Source organism: Oncorhynchus keta, chromosome 1 (assembly GCF_023373465.1).
Source record: "Oncorhynchus keta strain PuntledgeMale-10-30-2019 chromosome 1, Oket_V2, whole genome shotgun sequence".
In the NCBI taxonomy this organism is placed as follows: domain Eukaryota; kingdom Metazoa; phylum Chordata; class Actinopteri; order Salmoniformes; family Salmonidae; genus Oncorhynchus; species Oncorhynchus keta.
The window spans coordinates 7,540,808-7,563,073 of record NC_068421.1 but is presented as its reverse complement, the minus strand read 5'-3'; the positions used below and the strand labels follow the sequence as shown (position 1 = coordinate 7,563,073).

The 22,266-nt window shown below is 46.9% G+C and overlaps 2 protein-coding genes and 1 long non-coding RNA gene across 3 annotated transcripts; 2 read left to right on the top strand and 1 right to left on the bottom strand.

The window, feature by feature from the left end:
* Positions 1–19: 19 nt before the first annotated feature.
* LOC118376535 (melanocortin-2 receptor accessory protein-like) lies at positions 20–2,288 on the bottom strand. Its single transcript, XM_052479264.1, has 4 exons — positions 2,171–2,288; positions 1,203–1,287; positions 730–826; positions 20–468 (listed from the first exon to the last, which is right to left on the bottom strand). The coding sequence occupies exons 1-4, from the start codon at positions 2,171–2,173 to the stop codon at positions 408–410; spliced, it is 246 nt and encodes an 81-aa protein (XP_052335224.1). The 5' UTR covers positions 2,174–2,288; the 3' UTR covers positions 20–407.
* Positions 2,289–2,731: 443 nt separating this feature from the next.
* LOC127909169 (SR-related and CTD-associated factor 4-like) lies at positions 2,732–17,891 on the top strand. Its single transcript, XM_052469297.1, has 10 exons — positions 2,732–2,986; positions 4,036–4,119; positions 4,311–4,355; positions 5,082–5,243; positions 11,815–12,315; positions 13,045–13,271; positions 14,363–14,704; positions 14,968–15,164; positions 15,279–15,379; positions 15,553–17,891. The coding sequence occupies exons 1-10, from the start codon at positions 2,957–2,959 to the stop codon at positions 15,757–15,759; spliced, it is 1,896 nt and encodes a 631-aa protein (XP_052325257.1). The 5' UTR covers positions 2,732–2,956; the 3' UTR covers positions 15,760–17,891.
* A 2,367-nt stretch (positions 17,892–20,258) lies between these two features.
* LOC127912788 (uncharacterized) lies at positions 20,259–21,424 on the top strand. Its single transcript, XR_008083438.1, has 4 exons — positions 20,259–20,359; positions 20,631–20,718; positions 21,129–21,216; positions 21,388–21,424. It is a non-coding gene; the product is annotated as an uncharacterized LOC127912788 (long non-coding RNA).
* Positions 21,425–22,266: the final 842 nt, after the last annotated feature.

Sequence of the window (22,266 nt, the reverse complement as noted above, 5' to 3'; positions counted from 1 at the left end):
AGAAATGCTCCATCAGACCACAGCAGTGGTCTTCCAAATGCCATATCCTGGCAGTGTGTCCTTAAGTGAGGCACTTAACCCCTAAAAATTGCTCTTTGGGCTCTGCACTTGCTGCCTTGTGCTCCCTGTGTGTGTGTGTGTGTGTGTGTGTGTGTGTGTGTGTGTGTGTGTGTGTGTGTGTGTGTGTGTGTGTGTGTGTGTGTGTGTGTGTGTGTGTGTGTGTGTGTGTGTGTGTGTGTCTTTCAGAGGGGTTTGGGGATCAAGCAGAAAACATCAAGTATTCTCCATCAAGCAGAAAACATATCAAGTATTCTCCATCAAGCAGAAAACATATCAAGTATTCTCCATCAAGCAGAAAACATATCAAGTATTCTCCATCAAGCAGAAAACATATCAAGTTTTCTCCATCAAGCAGAAGTGGATCTAGGGTTCCTCCATGATTTCTTGGCCGTTTTGGAACTATGAGCTCTGCACAGAAAAAAATACAATACATTTGCATTAAACATTAAACTCTTTTTGTTTTTCTCATCAGCGAGTCCGAACAATTTATCTTTTTATCAGCCTTTCAGATTCAAAGCCTCATAAATACTCATCTGTCTGTAAAACATGACCTGAAATACGTTGTATTCAGGCTGTATGAGACTGAAAGGATAAATACTCATCTGTCTGTAAAACATGACCTGAAATACATTGTATTCAGGCTGTATGAGACTGAAAGGAGCGACTTACTTGGGTAGACTGACTGAACGGGACATGAAAGTCAAAATGACAAACAGGGATCCCACAAAAGCAGCGAGACTGATCCAGAATACGATCACTATCAAGTCTGAAGGAGGGAAAAGAGGGACAATCTTAGTATCGTTGCAAGTCTTTGTTCTAAAAGGCATCCTATTCCCTATTTAGTGCACTACTTTAGACCAGGGCTGGCACCCTATTCCCTATTTAGTGCACTACTTTAGACCAGGGCTGGCACCCTATTCCCTATATACTGCACTATTTTAGACCAGGGATGGCACCCTATTCCCTATATAGTGCACTATTTTAGACCAGGGCTGGCACCCTATTCCCTATATAGTGCACTACTTTTGACCTGCATAGTGCACAACTTATGGGCCCGGTATAAAGTAGTGCACTATATAGGGAATAGGGTGCCATTTGGGATACACAGAGATGATGGTAAAGGAAGCCTTTTCAATACTCACACTTGTTATATTTCAGTTTGCTCTCGTCCACTGGTATTGGGTCTAGGTAATCGTAGTAATATTCCCACTCGTATCTCCATGAATCCTGTGAGGAGTTAGTGGAGTTTATCATTCTCATGGTCAGTCGTGTAGGAATGCCTTTTCCTCTTGTGCTCTCCCTCTCCCCCTCTCTGTCTCTCTCCTGCCCTGTCTCTCTCTCTCTCTCCTGCCTTCTCTCCTTCCCTGTCTCTCCTGCCCTGTCTCTCTCTCTCCTGCCTTCTCTCCTTCCCTGTCTCTCTCTCCTGCCCTGTCTCTCTCTCCTGCCCTGTCTCTCTCTCTCTCCTTCCCTGTCTCTCTCTCCTGCCCTGTCTCTCTCCTGCCCTGTTGCTCTCTCTCCTTCCCTGTCTCTCTCTCCTTCCCTGTCTCTCTCCTGCCCTGTCTCGCTCTCTCTCTCCTGCCCTGTCTCGCTCTCTCTCTCCTTCCCTGTCTCTCTCTCCTGCCTTCTCTCCTTCCCTGTCTCTCTCCTGCCCTGTTGCTCTCTCTCTCCTGCCCTGTTGCTCTCTCTCTCCTGCCCTGTCGCTCTCTCTCTCTCTCCTGCCCTGTCTCTCTCTCTCCTTCCCTGTCGCTCTCTCCTGCCATGTCTCTCCTTCCCTGTCTCTCTCCTGCCCTGTCTCTCTCTCTCTCTCTCTTTCCCAGTCTCTCTCTCTCACCCAGTTTCTCGGACTGTCTCTCTCTTTCTCTCTCCCTCTCAAAACGAGATAATGATAAAACAACTTTTTTTTTAAAATAAAGGACTTATGTATAGATCTCAATTTTTCATAAAAAGTAAAAATATGGGTGGGTCATAGAAATGCGATGTACCGTAGTTGATGTGTCACGCAATTTTCTAATTTCCTTTGTACAGATTTCTTGTGTTGTTGTCGGCTGCCCTTGTAATCCACATCGATCTTTATGATTAGTATAATTGAGTTAAAATAAATTATCATCACCATTCTCAATTTGTGATAAACTCTTGAGTATTGTTCTGATTCACATCTGTGGGGTGTCTTTGCAGCAATCCTGTCCTGGCCTCTTCTGGTCTCTCGCGAGAAATTGGTTATGCGTTCCAATGTGTTTTTCCCTCGTAAACGTTTTGGCCACAGAACAATGCACCAGATATTTAATCGGATGTATAAATGTGAAGCATCCGGTAAGCTTTTCCACTCACTACCAAATATGGTGATGAGCGGAAGCCCAGTGGGAGATGGAGCGAAATGAATTTATGCCCGAAAATCTGCTAATTTTCTCATCGATGAAACATTTGATCTCCATACAGTTTTCTGTTTCATAAAGGAAGATATATAACATAGTGGACTGCGTGTTGTAGACTTTACCCTTTGCCAAAGTTATTTTTTTTAAATGGCGTTGTTTAATTAAGAGTGCAGGGGCGAATTGAGTTAACGCATACGCGCACTTCATAAAGTAGGCGTTCCCTAACGGAAATATGCAAATATATGCTAGAACGCGCCAATAGGATCTCCACTAGCTTGTGCATGGCTCTGACCACATCCTTGCTTGGCTCTGCCATTGGTTCCCGTTGGAAACGACCGGCTCTATCTTGGTTTGGTTCTCCAAATCTTTGTTTTGGTCATACCTGTTATCGACAAGCGGAGACACGGGTTAGCAACGAGAGCTGATGTTTGCTACGAATATATAAACACAGCTAGCTAGCTAAATCACCACGCATTACTCACTTATAAGGATAATTGATCGGCACATCAACAAATAAGTAAAGTATGGATTCCGTCAACGCTTTCAACTTGGAGGTAAAACATGAAGCTGTTTTTTTTTTGGTTAGCTAACTACATTGCTATCTTAGCTAGCTCACCCAGAGGCAGATATATCTCTACTGGCTAACCAAATGTCGATGTAGTTAGCTAGTTATCTGGCCAAAGATGTCCCAATTGAGCCAACTGTTTGCCATGTTACTAAAAATGATCTAGCCCACCAGAAGGACAACATATTAATTTAATAGCTAATCAGACGTAGGTTAGATGCTACCCGCTTGTGACCTTTCTAATCAACAACTCCAACATGGCTACGCAGCTAACGGTAGCTAACTAAAAGCTATCATGCTAGATGGCGAACTTTTTTTTTTTTTACAATTATGTTTGTTAACCTAAGATGGATCATCAGTCTTTGAGTGTTATTACTGGTTTCCCATAATTAATGTACAGACCATGACAGAAACAGCTGATAATGTGAACTTTATTGCACGGCCAGATTATTGTTTTGTTCGGGTTGATTGTGTCGGCCTGTATTAGTACATAACTCAACGAGGAACCATTGGTTTAACTAACTAGTTGGTTACAGTAGCTGACTAGCTGCTAGATGGTGGTTTTGTTTAAAAGGAAATGCGACTCAGGTTATGTAATTACAAGTTTGGTAACGTTAGTTTCCCAGTTGTTTTTATGTACAAAGTTATTTGTCTAAAATAAACTATTCGTTAATATAACTAACGTGTTGTGTGGTAGCTAGCTGTTTTTCCTCTTGTAGAGATGACTACACCAGCCATTTATATCCCCGTCAACTGTTACTTTATTTAGCATAATTCAAAACATGGGCAGCATCACTTCTCATCATTCCCCACGTTGTGTATGTTTGCCATTTGCCTGTGTATACACCACGTGTTAATTGTAGATGCATCCAGTGTTTGTTTGTTTTTTTCCAATGATTCTGTCTACCCTTACTCTCTAAACTTTGGTTATAATATAAAACACAAATGTGAGTTTTGGATGATTTTATGTGGTTTGGATGAGATGACCTCGTTCGGGTGCTAACTAAAGGTATTATTCGTTTTCCCTCTTAACTATAGTTATTCGCTATGATTGACATGAAGCCTCCAATATCACGAGCAAAGATGATGTCAGTCACTAAATCAGCAATAAAGGCTATCAAGGTAAGTTAGGCCAACATTAGAGCAACGTGCGTGTGTGTAAACTGTGTAAACTGTAGAAGGAGCACTGTCCTGTTATCTGATAAGTTGAGTGTCTCATTGGAAAATTAAAATATGGGTGAAGATATTTTTCTTATGCTAAAATGTGACCATGTCTAAATTCACAACGTGACACATTTCATCTTGCCTCTCAGCTATACAAGCATGTCGTCCAGATTGTGGAGAAGTTCATCAAGAAGGTAAGTAATGTGAAAACAACCATGGAACTATTATCAAGAGTGGGTCGATTTGCTTTCAGACAAAGTCAGTAGCCTAAAGTCGTCCGCATGTTGCCCATCCAGAGCAGTTTGCATATTTTGTGACGTTTTTTTATTTGTTTTAGTCTTTGGTGAAGTTAATATTTCGGCTGCTCGTGCACTTTTTTTCTCTTTCTTTCTCTCTCTCTCTTTCTCGGAAAGCCTGATGTCCCTTCATCAGTAATTTGTCGACACTGGGGATTCTAAAATTGTATTTTTGTCATTCAAATGAGAGACATTTTTCATTCAAATTTATTAACTTGAAATACTGCACAAAATATCCCAGTTGGATGTAAAACCTTGTGGATACGATCTCTGCAAAAAATGTAAACCAATTACTTATATTTTGAGGTGTCTTAGATTAATTCTGACTATTTTGAAGAAGTGTACTGGCTACGGCATCTCAAGATGGACAAACGGTACTATTGCTGCTTTTTTCCCCCGCAAAAGTGATTATGCCAGCACGCTCGTTCGGTTTGCCTATCAGCCGAACTGAGGCATGCGGAAGGCTTTAGCCCTGGAAACCATTTAATAAAAACTAAAGTTTTTACCCTTTTTATAAAATGGTTATAAAACATTTAAGGTTCTGACCCTTATTGTAATTTGTAGACCAGTGATAAAGGTAGAAATACCAATGATGATGATAACATCTGAGCCTTGTTCCTCAAGTGCAAGCCAGAGCTGAAGGTTCCTGGCCTATACGTGGTGGATTCTATAGTCCGACAGTCACGACACCAGTTTGGAGTGGACAAGGACGTCTATGGACCAAGGTTCCAAAAGAACTTCGCCCCGACATTCCAGAACCTCTACCTCTGTCCACACGATGACAAGGTAGGTTACTACTGTAGCTGTTTTGGGGGGGTGTTGCACCAAGTTAGCGATGCACAGTTTGTGTCAGTGCTAGAACAAACCAATCAGTAGTTTAGTCGTGGGTGGTTGTTCAGTTAGCCGTGGGTGGGTGGTTGTGTTCAGTTAGTCGCGGGTGGGTGGTTGTGTTCAGTTAGTCGTGGGTGGGTGGTTGTGTTCAGTTAGTCGCGCGTGGGTGGGTGGTTGTGTTCAGTTAGTCGCGCGTGGGTGGGTGGTTGTGTTCAGTTAGTCGCGCGTGGGTGGGTGGGTGTGTTGTGTTCAGTTAGTCGCGCGTGGGTGGGTGTGTTGTGTTCAGTTAGTCGCGCGTGGGTGGTTGTGTTCAGTTAGTCGCGTGGGTGGGTGGTTGTGTTCAGTTAGTCGCGCGTGGGTGGTTGTGTTCAGTTAGTCGCGCGTGGGTGGGTGTGTTGAGTTAGTCGCGCGTGGGTGGGTGGGTGTGTTGAGTTAGTCGCGCGTGGGTGGGTGGGTGTGTTGAGTTAGTCGCGCGTGGGTGGGTGGGTGTGTTGAGTTAGTCGCGCGTGGGTGGGTGGGTGTGTTGAGTTAGTCGCGCGTGGGTGGGTGTGTTGAGTTAGTCGCGCGTGGGTGGGTGGTTGTGTTCAGTTAGTCGTGCGTGGGTGGGTGGTTGTGTTCAGTTAGTCGCGTCGTGCGTGCGTGGGTGGGTGGGTGTGTTGTGTTCAGTTAGTCGCGTGTGGGTGGGTGGGTGGGTGTGGGTGGGTGTGTGGTTGTGTTCAGTTAGTCGCGCGTGGGTGGGTGGTTGTGTTCAGTTAGTCGCGCGTGGGTGGGTGGTTGTGTTCAGTTAGTCGCGCGTGGGTGGGTGTGTTGAGTTAGTCGCGCGTGGGTGGGTGGGGTGTGTTGAGTTAGTCGCGCGTGGGTGGGTGGGTGTGTTGAGTTAGTCGCGCGTGGGTGGGTGGGTGTGTTGAGTTAGTCGCGCGTGGGTGGGTGGGTGTGTTGAGTTAGTCGCGCGTGGGTGGGTGGGTGTGTTGAGTTAGTCGCGCGTGGGTGGGTGTGTTCAGTTAGTCGCGCGTGGGTGGGTGGTTGTGTTCAGTTAGTCGTGCGTGGGTGGGTGGTTGTGTTCAGTTAGTCGCGTGGTGTGGGGGTGGGTGGGTGGGTGTGTGTTGAGTTAGTCGCGCGTGGGTGGGGGTGGGTGGGTGTGTTGAGTTAGTCGCGTGGGTGGGTGGGTGTGTTGAGTTAGTCACGCGTGGGTGGGTGGGTGTGTTGAGTTAGTCGCGCGTGGGTGGGTGGGTGTGTTGAGTTAGTCGCGCGTGGGTGGGTGGGTGTGTTGAGTTAGTCGCGCGTGGGTGGGTGGGTGTGTTGAGTTAGTCGCGCGTGGGTGGGTGGGTGTGTTGAGTTAGTCGCGCGTGGGTGGGTGGGTGTGTTGAGTTAGTCGCGCGTGGGTGGGTGGGTGTGTTGAGTTAGTCGCGCGTGGGTGGGTGGGTTGAGTTAGTCGTGGGTGGGTGGGTGGGTTGAGTTAGTCGCGCGTGGGTGGGTGGGTTGAGTTAGTCGCGCGTGGGTGGGTGGGTTGAGTTAGTCGCGGGTGGGTGGGTTGAGTTAGTCGCGCGTGGGTGGGTTGAGTTAGTCGCGCGTGGGTGGGTGGGTTGAGTTAGTCGCGCGTGGGTGGGTGGGTTGAGTTAGTCGCGCGTGGGTGGGTGGGTTGAGTTAGTCGCGCGTGGGTGGGTGGGTTGAGTTAGTCGCGCGTGGGTGGGTGGGTTGAGTTAGTCGCGCGTGGGTGGGTGGGTTGAGTTAGTCGCGCGTGGGTGGGTGGGTTGGGTTAGTCGCGCGTGGGTGGGTGGGTGGGTTGAGTTAGTCGCGCGTGGGTGGGTGGGTGGGTTGAGTTAGTCGCGCGTGGGTGGGTGGGTGGGTTGAGTTAGTCGCGCGTGGGTGGGTTGAGTTAGTCGCGCGTGGGTGGGTTGAGTTAGTCGCGCGTGGGTGGGTGGGTGGGTTGAGTTAGTCGCGCGTGGGTGGGTGGGTGGGTTGAGTTAGTCGTGGGTGGGTGGGTGGGTTGAGTTAGTCGCGCGTGGGTGGGTGGGTTGAGTTAGTCGCGCGTGGGTGGGTGTGTTGAGTTAGTCGCGCGTGGGTGGGTGTGTTCAGTTAGTCGCGCGTGGTGGGGTGTGTTCAGTTAGTCGCGCGTGGGTGGGTGTGTTCAGTTAGTCGCGTGGGTGGGTGTGTTGAGTTAGTCGCGCGTGGGTGGGTGTGTTGAGTTAGTCGCGCGTGGGTGGGTGTGTTGAGTTAGTCGCGCGTGGGTGGGTGTGTTGAGTTAGTCGCGCGTGGGTGGGTGTGTTGAGTTAGTCGCGCGTGGGTGGGTGTGTTGAGTTAGTCGCGCGTGGGTGGGTGTGTTGAGTTAGTCGCGCGTGGGTGGGTGTGTTCAGTTAGTCGCGCGTGGGTGGGTGTGTTGAGTTAGTCGCGCGTGGGTGGGTGTGTTCAGTTAGTCGCGCGTGGGTGGGTGTGTTGAGTTAGTCGCGCGTGGGTGGGTGGGTGGGTGTGTTGAGTTAGTCGCGCGTGGGTGGGTGGGTGGGTGTGTTGAGTTAGTCGCGGGTGGGTGGGTGTGTTGAGTTAGTCGCGCGTGGGTGGGTGGGTGGGTGTGTTGAGTTAGTCGCGCGTGGGTGGGTGTGTTGAGTTAGTCGCGCGTGGGTGGGTGTGTTGAGTTAGTCGCGCGTGGGTGGGTGGGTGGGTGTGTTGAGTTAGTCGCGCGTGGGTGGGTGTGTTGAGTTAGTCGCGCGTGGGTGGGTGTGTTGAGTTAGTCGCGCGTGGGTGGGTGGGTGGGTGTGTTGAGTTAGTCGCGCGTGGGTGGGTGGGTGTGTTGAGTTAGTCGCGCGTGGGTGGGTGTGTTGAGTTAGTCGCACGTGGGTGGGTGTGTTGAGTTAGTCGCGCGTGGGTGGGTGTGTTGAGTTAGTCGCGCGTGGGTGGGTGGGTGTGTTGAGTTAGTCGCGCGTGGGTGGGTGTGTTGAGTTAGTCGCGCGTGGGTGGGTGGGTGTGTTGAGTTAGTCGCGCGTGGGTGGGTGTGTTGAGTTAGTCGCGCGTGGGTGGGTGGGTGTGTTGAGTTAGTCGCGCGTGGGTGGGTGGGTGGGTGGGTGTGTTGAGTTAGTCGCGCGTGGGTGGGTGGGTGGGTGTGTTGAGTTAGTCGCGCGTGGGTGGGTGGGTGGGTGTGTTGAGTTAGTCGCGGGTGGGTGGGTGTGTTGAGTTAGTCGCGCGTGGGTGGGTGGGTGGGTGTGTTGAGTTAGTCGCGTGGGTGGGTGGGTGGGTGTGTTGAGTTAGTCGCGGGTGGGTGGGTGTGTTGAGTTAGTCGCGCGTGGGTGGGTGGGTGGGTGGGTGTGTTGAGTTAGTCGCGCGTGGGTGGGTGTGTTGAGTTAGTCGCGCGTGGGTGGGTGGGTGGGTGGGTGGGTGGGTGTGTTGAGTTAGTCGCGCGTGGGTGGGTGGGTGGGTGTGTTGAGTTAGTCGCGCGTGGGTGGGTGGGTGGGTGTGTTGAGTTAGTCGCGCGTGGGTGGGTGTGTTGAGTTAGTCGCGCGTGGGTGGGTGGGTGGGTGTGTTGAGTTAGTCGCGCGTGGGTGGGTGTGTTGAGTTAGTCGCGTGTGGGTGGGTGGGTGTGTTGAGTTAGTCACGCGTGGGTGGGTGTGTTGAGTTAGTCACGCGTGGGTGGGTGTGTTGAGTTAGTCGCGCGTGGGTGGGTGTGTTGAGTTAGTCGCGCGTGGGTGGGTGTGTTGAGTTAGTCGCGCGTGGGTGGGTGTGTTGAGTTAGTCGCGCGTGGGTGGGTGTGTTGAGTTAGTCGCGCGTGGGTGGGTGTGTTGAGTTAGTCGCGCGTGGGTGGGTGTGTTGAGTTAGTCGCGCGTGGGTGGGTGTGTTGAGTTAGTCGCGCGTGGGTGGGTGTGTTGAGTTAGTCGCGCGTGGGTGGGTGGGTGGCTGCGTTCGGTTAGTCGCGCGTGGGTGGGTGGCTGCGTCCGGTTAGCCGCGCGCGGGTGGCTGCGTCCGGTTAGCCGCGCGCGGGTGGCTGCGTCCGGTTAGCCGCGCATAAGATGGAGGGAATGTTGAACATGAAACCGTATGTTTCATCCAGTATAAGTTAATGTATAGGACGTATTATACTAGAAACAAAATTGACTAATTCTACAGCACAACGGCAGAGTCTCGTCTAAAGTGTAAAACTACTGATGACTTAATAATTCAGGCTTTCTGGGAAATGTTGTGAAGTTCAAACGTTACGGACAGAGAGAGTTAGGAAGACTGCTGTCAGAAGTATTACAATGTAAACATACTTTTAATTTGTCTGTCTGCGTATTTCAAGATATGGCGTATGAGGGTGCAGTGAGATACCCGATGGGTTGGACAATATTATTTTCGTCATAACAGGACAGTGCTCCTTATACAGTTTACACACATACACGTTGCTCTAATGTTGGCCTAACGTACCTTGATAGCCTTTATTGTTGATTTAGTGACTGACATCTTTGCTCATGATATTGGAAGCTTCGTGTCGTAGGCAATGCCTACTAAAAAAACATAGCCAGCCAGGCGTCTCCTGGCCGGCGGGGCTTTGCTGAAGGATCTCTGCTTCTGTGGCCTCTGGTATAATAATTGAATACTTTTATTGAGTTTACCGGTTGGAGAAATGTGTTGTCGTATTGTGTAGAAAGACACGACTATACAATTATTTTTTTTTTTTCGACTGAATGTATGAATTCAGTGTTTTTGCTAGTTTTGGATATCACCTAGGTCTATATGATCAGGAAGAGTAAGAACAGTAATATCTCCTGAGATTAGTCTTGTTTTTCTGCAAGATAACAATTGCCACAATGTTTGTTCTTCAAATTCTGTATTTTATTGAAACAAAAATGAATCATATAGCCTACATTATCTTGAAAAATAAATTAAAGGTTTAGTTTGCCCAAGTTTCATTTTTTTTTTTTCAGATGCTTACTCGCAAAGTTAACCTTTTTCATATAACATGCAAAGTTGTTGTTTTTCTAAGTCCACAACGATGCTTAAACCACATCAGAAGACCACTTTTGAGGTCTGGTAGTTACTCTTTAATTCAAATACACACCTAGCAAGAGGCTGTTTTCGTGGTGTTTTTGTAGTGAACATGATATGGTAGAGTTTGCTAAACAAATACCCACTTGATTGATTCAAATAATCATGATATCTTTCTGCCAGGTAAGTGTAGTCCACTTTGTACTTAACATTTAATTGAGAAGGTTTTTGGGAAAGCCTTTTTACCTACCAGAAGACTGTTTTCATTAGCATCGTCGCTAACGGCTACGCAAAGAGGTAGTCACACGCACTGCACACGCACACACACACACACACGTGTTCTCTTTGCCTCTTCAGGAAGTTGCAGGAAATACGAATCACTGATGCATTCTGTTCACTTGGTGAAATTATTTTTTCCCCCCAATACATTTAGTTGATTCCCTGCTGAGGTCAATATTCCATTTTAATGCCTGGATTCCTTGAGGTCCCTAACGACCATATTTTGGACCAGAATGAGTCTCCACTACCTATTGTTCCTGCAGTGATGAGTCACCAACTTCATCAAATGTTTTCAGAATAATCTCCGAAAAGCCTCGGTCTATCTGTAGCCTACGCAAAATATTTGGGAGTCAAATGAACAACTCTCACAGATGCCATTTGTCAAGTTACACTGACTAACGAGAGTCACTGAATTTAGCGTCTTAGCATCGCTGTCTAGCGAGGCCCTGACGAGGCCCTGACGAGGCCCTGACGAGGCCCTGACGAGGCCCTGACGTTCTTGGAAAGGAAATCCTTTGGTCTACTGTCCTGATGTGATACTATGGACATAGAACCACATGGTAATGATTAACGAATAGCAAAGGGAAAGAAAAAAATGAATGTGTCAAATAATTAGGATAAGATGTTTTACTCATCATTGCCACTTACATGGGACATGCAAATTCACCAGCATCATGCTCACTCCATACTTGGTGTGGGTAGTAGTCGACTAATTGCTATTGGGGCAGGTGTTGGGGTAGTCGACTAATTACTATTGGGCCAGGTATGAGTGGAAGTCGACTAATTGCTATTGGGGCAGGTGTGGGGGGTAGTCGACTAATTGCTATTGGGGCAGGTGTGGGGGGTAGTCGACTAATTACTATTGGGGCAGGTGTGGGGGGGAAGTCGACTAATTACTATTGGGGCAGGTGTGTGGGGGAAGTCGACTAATTACTATTGGGCCAGGTGTGTGGGGGGTAGTCGACTAATTACTATTGGGGCAGGTGTTGGGGTAGTCGACTAATTACTATTGGGCCAGGTCTGTGGGGGGGGGGTAGTCGACTAATTACTATTGGGCCAGGTGTGGGGGGTAGTCAACTAATTACTATTGGGCCAGGTGTGGGGGGTAGTCAACTAATTACTATTGGGCCGGGTGTGGGGGGTAGTCGACTAATTACTATTGGGCCAGGTGTAGGGGGGTAGTCGACTAATTAAGCTGGCTTCTGATCAACTCAACGGACAACCTAAAGCGTAACTGTAAACTCCTCTCATTGTGGGTTCTTATCCGCTCTCTTTCTCTCTCTCTCTCTCTACGCAGAGTAAGATCATCCGTGTTCTCAACCTGTGGCAGAAGAACGCTGTGTTTGAGATGGATGTCGTCCAGCCCCTGTTGGACATGGCTACTGGCTCTTTGGTCCTTGCTCCCTCCCCCCAGGAGGACCTCCAGGCCCAGCCCCCAGTCTCCAGTGCCTCTATTGCAGCAGCCCAGCACCAGGCCCAGCCCACAGTCTCCATAGCAGCAGCCCAGCCCCCAGTCTCTAGTGCCTTCGTTGCAGCAGCCCAGGCCCAGCCCACAGTCTCCAGTGCCTCTATTGCTGCAGCCCAGCTCCCTGTCTCCATAGCAGCAGCCCAGCACCAGCCCCCTGTCTCTATAGCAGCAGCAGCCCAGCACCTGGCCCAGCCCCCTGTCTCCATAGCAGCAGCAGCCCAGCCCCCTGTCTCCATAGCAGCAGCCCTGCCCCACCTCCCACCACAGCTTCGGAACCCTGAGGCTCTGGCGGCTGTGGCCCAGCTCTTCCAGTCTGGACAGGGACACGAGGTGAGTGAGAGCAATAGAAATGAAAGTGTTCCCATAGATATTCTAATTCCCTAACCAAGAGGTTACCTGTCATTTTGCCATGGTCAGATGTTCTACTCCCATTTATACTCAGTCTCTATTGTAATAGCTACACTATTACACAGTACTAGCTCATACGGCAGGGTAGCCTAGTGGTTAGAGCGTTGGACTAGTAACCGGAAGGTTGCAAGTTCAAACCCCCGAGCTGACAAGGTACAAATCTGTCATTCTGCCCCTGAACAGGCAGTTAACCCACTGTTCCTAGACCAGTTAACCCACTGTTCCTAGACCAGTTAACCCACTGTTCCTAGACCAGTTAACCCACTGTTCCTAGACCAGTTAACCCACTGTTCCTAGACCAGTTAACCCACTGTTCCTAGGCCGTCATTGAAAATAAGAACTTGTTCTTAACTGACTTGCCTAGTTAAATAAAGGTAAAAAAAAATAATTACAAAAATACACCCCAGAACAACATGACTGGGACAGGAAATAAAAATGAACACGTCTCTAGTTTTTCTCTTCAGTGTTTGTTCTTCACCACAATCATCCATGACTCCTTTTGTCTGTTTACTGTGAACAATGTAGTTCTACTGAAAATACGTTTTTATACCAGGCTAGTAGAGGATAAATACATTATGTTTTCTTGCTGGTAGCAACTGATTTGAAGGATTGTATGTAATTTGGCTGTTATCCCCTCCTGTCTGTGTCCAGCTTCAGAAGATGCTTCTGAGGCTCCAGTCAGGGCAGCAGACCACCACTCTGGTTCCCAGCACCATGGCGGACGAGACTCAAACTACGGCTCCCAGCACCGTGTCTGACCAGACCCACTCGCAGAGGGTCCAAGGCCAGCATAACACACACCATCCACTGTTCAACACGCACCACACACATCCTGCAGAGCAGAATAACTTGCTAGCTAAGGTAATTCATTATTGTACGCAAAGCAAATTTCTGACCAACAGACCATTTTTTATTTTTTAAGAGGCCTAATCTAACAGGACAGCATTTCCGTGGTTTTCATAAAGCCTCCTTGAAATGGGCGGTCGGTCACGGATGTTAAGTCAACTCTAGTGTGATTGGTCACGGATGTTAAGTCAACTCTAGTGTGATTGGTCACGGATGTTAAGTCAACTCTAGTGTGATTGGTTACGGATGTTAAGTCAACTCTAGTGTGATTGGTTACGGATGTTAAGTCAACTCTAGTGTGATTGGTCACGGATGTTAAGTCAACTCTAGTGTGATTGGTTACGGATGTTAAGTCAACTCTAGTGTGATTGGTTACGGATGTTAAGTCAACTCTAGTGTGATTGGTTACGGATGTTAAGTCAACTCTAGTGTGATTGGTTACGGATGTTAAGTCAACTCTAGTGTGATTGGTTACGGATGTTAAGTCAACTCTAGTGTGATTGGTCACGGATGTTAAGTCAACTCTAGTGTGATTGGTCACGGATGTTAAGTCAACTCTAGTGTGATTGGTCACGGATGTTAAGTCAACTCTAGTGTGATTGGTCACGGATGTTAAGTCAACTCTAGTGTGATTGGTCACGGATGTTAAGTCAACTCTAGTGTGATTGGTCACGGATGTTAAGTCAACTCTAGTGTGATTGGTCACGGATGTTAAGTCAACTCTAGTGTGATTGGTCACGGATGTTAAGTCAACTCTAGTGTGATTGGTTACGGATGTTAAGTCAACTCTAGTGTGATTGGTTACGGATGTTAAGTCAACTCTAGTGTGATTGGTTACGGATGTTAAGTCAACTCTAGTGTGATTGGTTACGGATGTTAAGTCAACTCTAGTGTGATTGGTTACGGATGTTAAGTCAACTCTAGTGTGATTGGTTACGGATGTTAAGTCAACTCTAGTGTGATTGGTCACGGATGTTAAGTCAACTCTAGTGTGATTGGTCACGGATGTTAAGTCAACTCTAGTGTGATTGGTCACGGATGTTAAGTCAACTCTAGTGTGATTGGTTACGGATGTGTCGCTAAATCGGGGTGTTGTGGTTGTTATGGCGGGTTCTGTCTTCAGAAACTCCTGGACCGGTTTGATTACTGACGACGAACCGGAAGAAGTGAAGAAAGAGGAATTGGATTCCCTTGTTCCGGGAAACGTTTATGGTGGCCAGTTTCCTGGTCAGACGCCGCCCAACATGGAGCTGCAATTTCAGGGTCATATGATGGGCCAGCCTGGGAGGCAGCAGACACCTGGTGAAGGATACCCTGGTCTGAACAAGGGCTACAACCAGAGCCAGCACACTGACCAGCAGAACCCGGACCAGGGAAACCCCAGAGAGAGAGAAGATCCGTCTGGGAGGAGGGAGGGGAGGCAGCGCGGCCACAGCAGGAGGTCACGCTCCAGGTCTGGCTCTCGGTAAGAAGCTGGAACCATGGTTGATATTAGTTTTTTTTTTTGTTGAGGACACTTTTTTAAAAAACCTGTAAAAGTATTGTTTAGGATGAACAGATCCTCTGTAACAGAACCCTGCCCGTCCCCACTTTTTTAGCTTGGCTTTTAGTTCATGATTGTACTGTTATTTGAATAATCCTTTCTTGCTTTTATATCCTTATTTTTTTTTTTTTTACCTATTTCATTTTACTGTAATGTTTTTATAAATACACTTGATCTCTCTCCAGATCTCCCAGGAGAAAGAGAGCCAGGTCCAACTCTCGCTCCCGGAAGCCCCGACACTCCTCCCAGCGCTCCGGGTCCCGCTCCAGGGAGAGTCGCTGGAACTCCCCTCGCTCCCGCTCGCAGGAGAGGAAGGAGAGAGAGAAGGACAAAGACCGTAGACAGAAAGGTCTGCCCAGCATCAAGAGCCAGACACTCAGTGGTACGTACTGTCAGATGATACACGAGAGGATCCGCCTCCCGATTGGTACCTTATTCCCTACTATATTCGACAAGGGCCCCGTATTGAGTGTTTCCCTCGTCGTTGTTGTTGTAGTTTGCACCACGACTCTGTGGGTGGGCCAGCTGGACAAGAAGACTTCTCGGCAGGACGTCATGTGTTTACTAGAGGAGTTTGGGCAGATTGACTCCATTAATGTAAGTGTATATACTTACTGGCACCCTAATCCCTTTGTTGTAGTGTACTACTTTTGACCAGGGCTCATCAGGAATAACCAAGGGAGTGCTCTGTATAACTAATGGGGGGTTCACCCTGAAAAATGGTCTAGGAACAACTTAGGTAATACCAACCTGTTCCCTCTCCCCTCCAGATGATCCCTCCTCGGGGATGTGCCTACATAGTGATGGTCCACAGGCAGGATGCCTACAGAGCTCTACACAAACTCGGCAGAGGATCCTTCAAGGTCAACCAGAAGACCATCAAGGTACTTGTTGATTTATTTATGTACGTTAAACCAACTTTTAAAAAAATATTGTATTTTTTTGTGGCCTGGCCAGTTTGTCAAATAACATTCTGATTTACAATGTAGACCTGGTAAATATGGGGCCTCTGGCTCTTTTTTAAAAGCAAGATTTAAAAAAAAAAAAAAATAAGAAGATTGTTCCGTGTTCAAAACGGCAACCAAAACACTTCCATTTGTGACCATTTGACTTTGCAGTGCCAAACATATTTTTATTGGTTGCTAGGCCGACCAGTGGGAATATCTTTGTCAGCTGGTCACGTTTTTAGTTTTTGGCTCACAATTTGTTTAAAAAAAATGTATTATCAAGATTTATTCAAACAGCAGTGTGTTATGCAGACCGGCTATTCAAAAAGTTTGTTGTTGTTGAGTCTTTGTGATGCGTATTTCAGTCATCATGCTGTGTTTGAATTAACATTTCTAGAGGATTTCCCCCCCCCCAAAACCTTCCTGATTTTAAATGTTGACTGTAAAGTAGGCAGAATGATATTATGATGATTTTGATCAAATTGCGTGTCATTTGTTGTTGTTGTGATGGCAGAGTTTGCAACATGTAGCCAACATTGTACAGTACAAAAAAAAAACCAATAGCTGCTAGTCTCTTGCTAGGCGAATTAAAGGACAACTACACACCCCCTCAAATTTTTTTTTGATTGTTACCAGACCTCAAAAGTTGCCTCTTCTGTTGGTGTGGCCATCGCTAGGGCAATGGCCGGCCTGCTCGCTCTGCTGGCCATTGGGCAGAGGCCTAATACAAACTTAAAATAAATAAAAAAGTGTCTACCATCTGCTGTGGCAGATAAATTCTACTGGTCATTCAGGTTTATTACCAGGTAAAATATTTTTCCCGCATTAGTTATACCAAAAATCATGAGCATGCTTAGTAATGTTTCTAAAACAAGGAATGTATTACAATTAAGAAAACTACATTGCTCAATTAAATGTAATATTTTTTTGTCCTGAGTCTTTAAAACCGTCCTAAAGGATCGGACCCTTTTTTCCAATTTTCTCCGATAATGACATACCCAAATCTAACTGCCTGTTGCTCAGGACCTGAAGCAAGGATATGCATATTCATGATGTAAGAGAAAGGCCATAATGTATTATTCCATCCCAGGTGCAATTTAGGATTTGGCCACTAGATGGAAGCAGTGTGTGCAACGTTTTAGACTGATCCAATGAACCATTGCATGTATGTCCAAAATGTTGTATCAAGACTGCCCAAATGTGCCTAATTGGTTTATTAATACATTTTCAAGTTCATAATTGTGCGCTCTCCTCAAATAATAGCATTGTATTATTTCACTGTAATAGCTACTGTAAATTGGACAGTACAGTTACATTAACAAGAATGTAAGCTATTATTCTACGTTAGCTCAACATTTTCTGCGGGAGTGACATTGATCCCATAGAGGTTATTAAACCTAAATATCACAGATGAGACCATGTTCATTCTTCAATTGTTCCCATGAGAATCTCACTAGTAGAAGGTGACAATCCTCTCCTCTTCGCTAGTAGTGGAAGCCAACTCAAACATTGTTATGGTCACAAGGGAAGTGGTTTTTCAATGTAAATATCCAGGAAACACAAGGATAAGGTCTCACTTTAGTAGTTATACCAACTTTTATGCCTGTGCGCATTGCTTCTAAAAAACAAATCTTACAGCACTTCACTCACAGGCAGTGTTGCTGTGCGAGGTCGGTTAGCTATAACGTTAGGATTCCTATTTCTTTGTGCATTACCAGATGTATGAAACAAAATGACAGAAATACTTTGAAAATAGCTACTGCAGAATTTATTTAGCTTTAAATCACAGCCAAGACCATGCAGGAGTGGCTTCGGGACAAGTCTCTGAATGTCTGGCCCAACCAGAGCCCGGACTTGAACCTGATCGAACATCTCTGGATAGACCTGAAACTAGCTGTGCAGCGACGCTCCCCATCCAACCTGACAGAGCTTGAGAGGATCTGCAGAGAAGAATGGGGAGAAACTCTCCAAATACACGTTGGCCAAGCTTGTAGCATCATACCCAAGAAGACTCCAGGCTGTAATCACTGCTAAAGGTGCTTCAACAAAGTACTGATTAAAGAGTCTGAATACTTATTTAAATGTGGTATTTTTTATTTTATTTGTAATAATGTAGCAAAAAAAATAGTTTTTTTTTCTTTGTCATTATGGGATATTGTGTGTAGATTTCGGGGGGGGGGGCAATTTAATTCATTTTTTGAATAAGTAACGTAACTGGAAAAAGTCAAGGGTCTGAATACTTTCGAATTACGAATTGCAGTGTAATGTAATATTATTTATTATTATTATTTATTTATTCATAATTAGTAATAGTGATTAAAATGTGTAGACATTTTCGTAATATTTCAGACTTGTTTTTATTGAGTTTTTACCTGAAATTGCACCACCAGCCTGTTTTTTATATTCTGAATTGTTTTCAGTAACTTCCGGCTGCACTGAGCCACGTAAAACTACAGAAGCCCATCCCCAACACCTAAAACATGTCATCAAATGTTGATCATACAAACAGGAGATGTTTTAACCATTTGTGTTTGGGGGGGGGGGGGCGCCGTCAGGTAGGGAATCCACTAGATAGCACAACCACAAAGTCAAAATTGACGCTATTGTAAATATGCCCCCAACGGTAAATGTCCGCTCCCCGCGGAAATCTAATTGGCATAATACCCCGTTTTCTTTTTAACATACAAATCCGTCAGTTTATGTTAATTTTTTTTGTGTTTTATTTTTCCTGTGTTGAATTACTCACAAACCACCACATTCACCTAAACTCAGAAAAAAAAAATATATAAATGTCCTCTTAGTCAACCGTGCTTATTTTCAGTTAGTATCTGTGTGAACATAAGATTCAACAACTGAGACAAACCGAACAGGTTCCACAGACATGTGACTAACAGACACGGAATATAACGTGTCCCTGAACAAAGGGGGGCGGGGGGGGTCAAAATCAAAAGTAATTCGGTATCTGGTGTGGTCACCAGCTGCATTAAGTACTGCAGTGCCGTTGTAAATGAGAACTTGTTCTCAACTTGCCTACCTGGTTAAATAAAGGTAAAATAAAATCTCCTCATGGACTGTACCAGATTTGCCAGTTCTTGCTGTGAGATGTTACCCCACTCTTCCACCAAGGCACCTGCAAGTTCCCGGACATTTCTGGGGGGAATGGCCCTAGCCCTCCGATCCAACAGGTCCCAGACGTGCTCAATGGGATTGGGGTCCGGCCCCTTCGCTGGACATGGCAGGACACTGGCATTCCTGTCTTGCAGGAAATCACGCACAGAACGAGCAGTGTGGCTGGTGACATTGTCATGCTGGACGGTCATGTCAGGATGAGCGTGCAGGAAGGGTACCACATGAGGGAGGAGGATGTCTTCCCTGTAACGCACAGCGTTGAGATTACCTGCAATGACGACAAGCTCAGTCCGATGATGCTGTGATACACCGCCCCATGACTGACCCTCCACCTCCAAATCGACCCTCCACCTCCAAATCGACCCTCCACCTCCAAATCGACCCTCCACCTCCAAACCGACCCTCCACCTCCAAACCGACCCTCCACCTCCAAACCGACCCTCCACCTCCAAACCGACCCTCCACCTCCAAACCGACCCTCCACCTCCAAACCGACCCTCCACCTCCAAACCGACCCTCCACCTCCAAATCAACCCTCCACCTCCAAACCTATTTTTTGTTGTTGTTGCTGGGTTTAATGATTTATTTAAACTTTATTTAACCTGGCTAAGATAAAGCAAAGCAGTGCGACAGAAACAACGGAGTTACACGTGGAATAAACAAAGCCCTCGTACAGTCAATAACACAATAGAAAATCTATATACAGTGTATGCAAATGGGGGTTAAGGCAATAAATAGACCACAGTAGTGAAGTGAGTACAATTTAATAAATTAACACTGGAGGGATAGATGAGCAGATGTCCACATAGTCAGAACCGTCCAGAGTAGTGATGCTGGGCGGGTGGGCAGGGCAGTGTGGGCAGCGATCGGTTGAAGAGCATGCATTTAGTTTTACTAGCATTTTAAGAGCAGTTGAAGGCCACGGAAGGAGTGTTGTATGGTGTTGAAGCTAATTTTGAGGTTAGTTAGCACAGTGTCCAAAGAAGGGCCAGATGTGTACAGAGTGGTGTCGTCTTCGTGGAGGTGGATCAGAGAATCACCTGCAACAAGAGAGTCTGTCATTGATATATAGGACCTTGAGTGTGGCTGAGGTGCACCCATGACCAGCTTGGAAACCAGATTGCATAGTGGAGAAGGTACGGTGGGATTTGAAATGGTCGGTAATCTGTTTTGTTGACTTGGCTTTTGAAGACTTTAGAAAGGCAGGGCAGGATGGATATAGGTCTGTAACAGTTTGGGTCTAGAGGCAGGGCAGGATGGATATAGGTCTGTAACAGTTTGGGTCTAGAGGCAGGGCAGGATGGATATAGGTCTGTAACAGTTTGGGCCTAGAGGCAGGGCAGGATGGATATAGGTCTGTAACAGTTTGGGTCTAGAGGCAGGGCTAGAGGCAGGGCAGGGCAGGATGGATATAGGTCTAACAGTTTGGGTCTAGAGGCAGGGCAGGATGGATATAGGTCTGTAACAGTTTGGGTCTAGAGGCAGGGCAGGATGGATATAGGTCTGACAGTTTGGGTCTAGAGGCAGGGCAGGATGGATATAGGTCTGTAACAGTTTGGGTCTAGAGGCAGGGCAGGGCAGGATGGATATAGGTCTGTAACAGTTTGGGTCTAGAGGCAGGGCAGGATAGATATAGGTCTGTAACAGTGGGTCTAGAGGCAGGGCAGGATGGATAGGTCTAACAGTTTGGGTCTAGAGGCAGGGCAGGATGGATATAGGTCTGTAACAGTTTGGGTCTAGTTAACAGTTTGGGCAGGGCAGGATGGATATAGGTCTATAACAGTTTGGGTCTAGAGGCAGGGCAGGATGGATATAGGTCTGTAACAGTTTGGGTCTAGAGGCAGGGCAGGATGGATATAGGTCTGTAACAGTTTGGGCCTAGAGGCAGGGCAGGATGGATATAGGTCTGTAACAGTTTGGGTCTAGAGGCAGGGCAGGGCAGGATGGATATAGGTCTAACAGTTTGGGTCTAGAGGCAGGGCAGGATGGATATAGGTCTGTAGAACAGTTTGGGTCTAGAGGCAGGGCAGGATGGATATAGGTCTGACAGTTTGGGTCTAGAGGCAGGGCAGGATGGATATAGGTCTGTAACAGTTTGGGTCTAGAGGCAGGATGGGGCAGTTTGGGCAGAGATGGATATAGGTCTGTAACAGTTTGGGTCTAGAGGCAGGGCAGGATAGATATAGGTCTGTAACAGTTTGGGTCTAGAGGCAGGGCAGGATGGATAGGTCTAACAGTTTGGGTCTAGAGGCAGGGCAGGATGGATATAGGTCTGTAACAGTTTGGGTCTAGAGGCAGGGCAGGATGGATATAGGTCTATAACAGTTTGGGTCTAGAGGCAGGGCAGGATGGATATAGGTCTGTAAGTTTGGGTCTAGAGACAGGGCAGTTTGGGTCTAACAGAGGCAGGGCAGGATGGATATAGGTCTGTAACAGTTTGGGTCTAGAGACAGGATGGATATAGGGCAGGGCAGGACGGATATAGGTCTATAACAGTTTGGGTCTAGAGGCAGGGCAGGATGGATATAGGTCTGTAACAGTTTGGGTCTAGAGGCAGGGCAGGATGGATATAGGTTTGTAACAGTTTTTGGACAGGAAAGAGTTTGTAGAGGCAGGGCCCCAGTTTGGGTCTGAAGAGGGGGATGACTATAACAGTTTGGGTCTAGAGGCAGGCAGCAGGATTTCAATCTTTAGTTTGAACAGTTTGGACTCCTTTGAAGAGGGGGATGACGGAGCTTTAATTTTAGGTAAGAGAGAGTCCAGGTTGTTTAGCTGATTTTGTAGGGATTCAGATTTTGCAGCTCTTTCAGGACATCTGCTGTCTGGATTTGGGTGAAGGAGAAGCTGGGGAGGCTTGGGCAAGTTGCTGCGCGGGGTGTGGAGCTGTTGATCGGGGTTGGGGTAGCCAGGAGGAAAGCATGGCCAGCCGTAGACAAATGCTTATTAAATCCACGATAATTGAGAATTTCGTCAGTGGTGACAGTGTTTCCTAGCCTCAGTGCAGTGGGCAGCTGGGAGGAGGTGCTCTTATTCTCCATGGACTTTACAGTGTCCCAAAATCTTTTTGGAATTAGTGCCGCAGGATGCAAATTTCTGTTTGAAAAAGCTAGCCTTTGCTTTCCTAACTGCCTGTGTGTATTGGTTCTGGACTTCCCTGAAAAGTTGCATATCGCGGGGACTATTTGATGATAGTGCAGTACACCACCGGATGTTTTTGTGCTGGTCGAGGGCTGGAGTGAACCAAGGCTATATATAATAATAATAATAATAATAATAATAATAATAATAATATATGCCATTTAGCTGACGCTTTTATCCAAAGCGACTTACAGTCATGTGTGCATACATTCTACGTATGGGTGGTCCCGGGAATCGAACCCACTACCCTGGCGTTACAAGCGCCAGGCT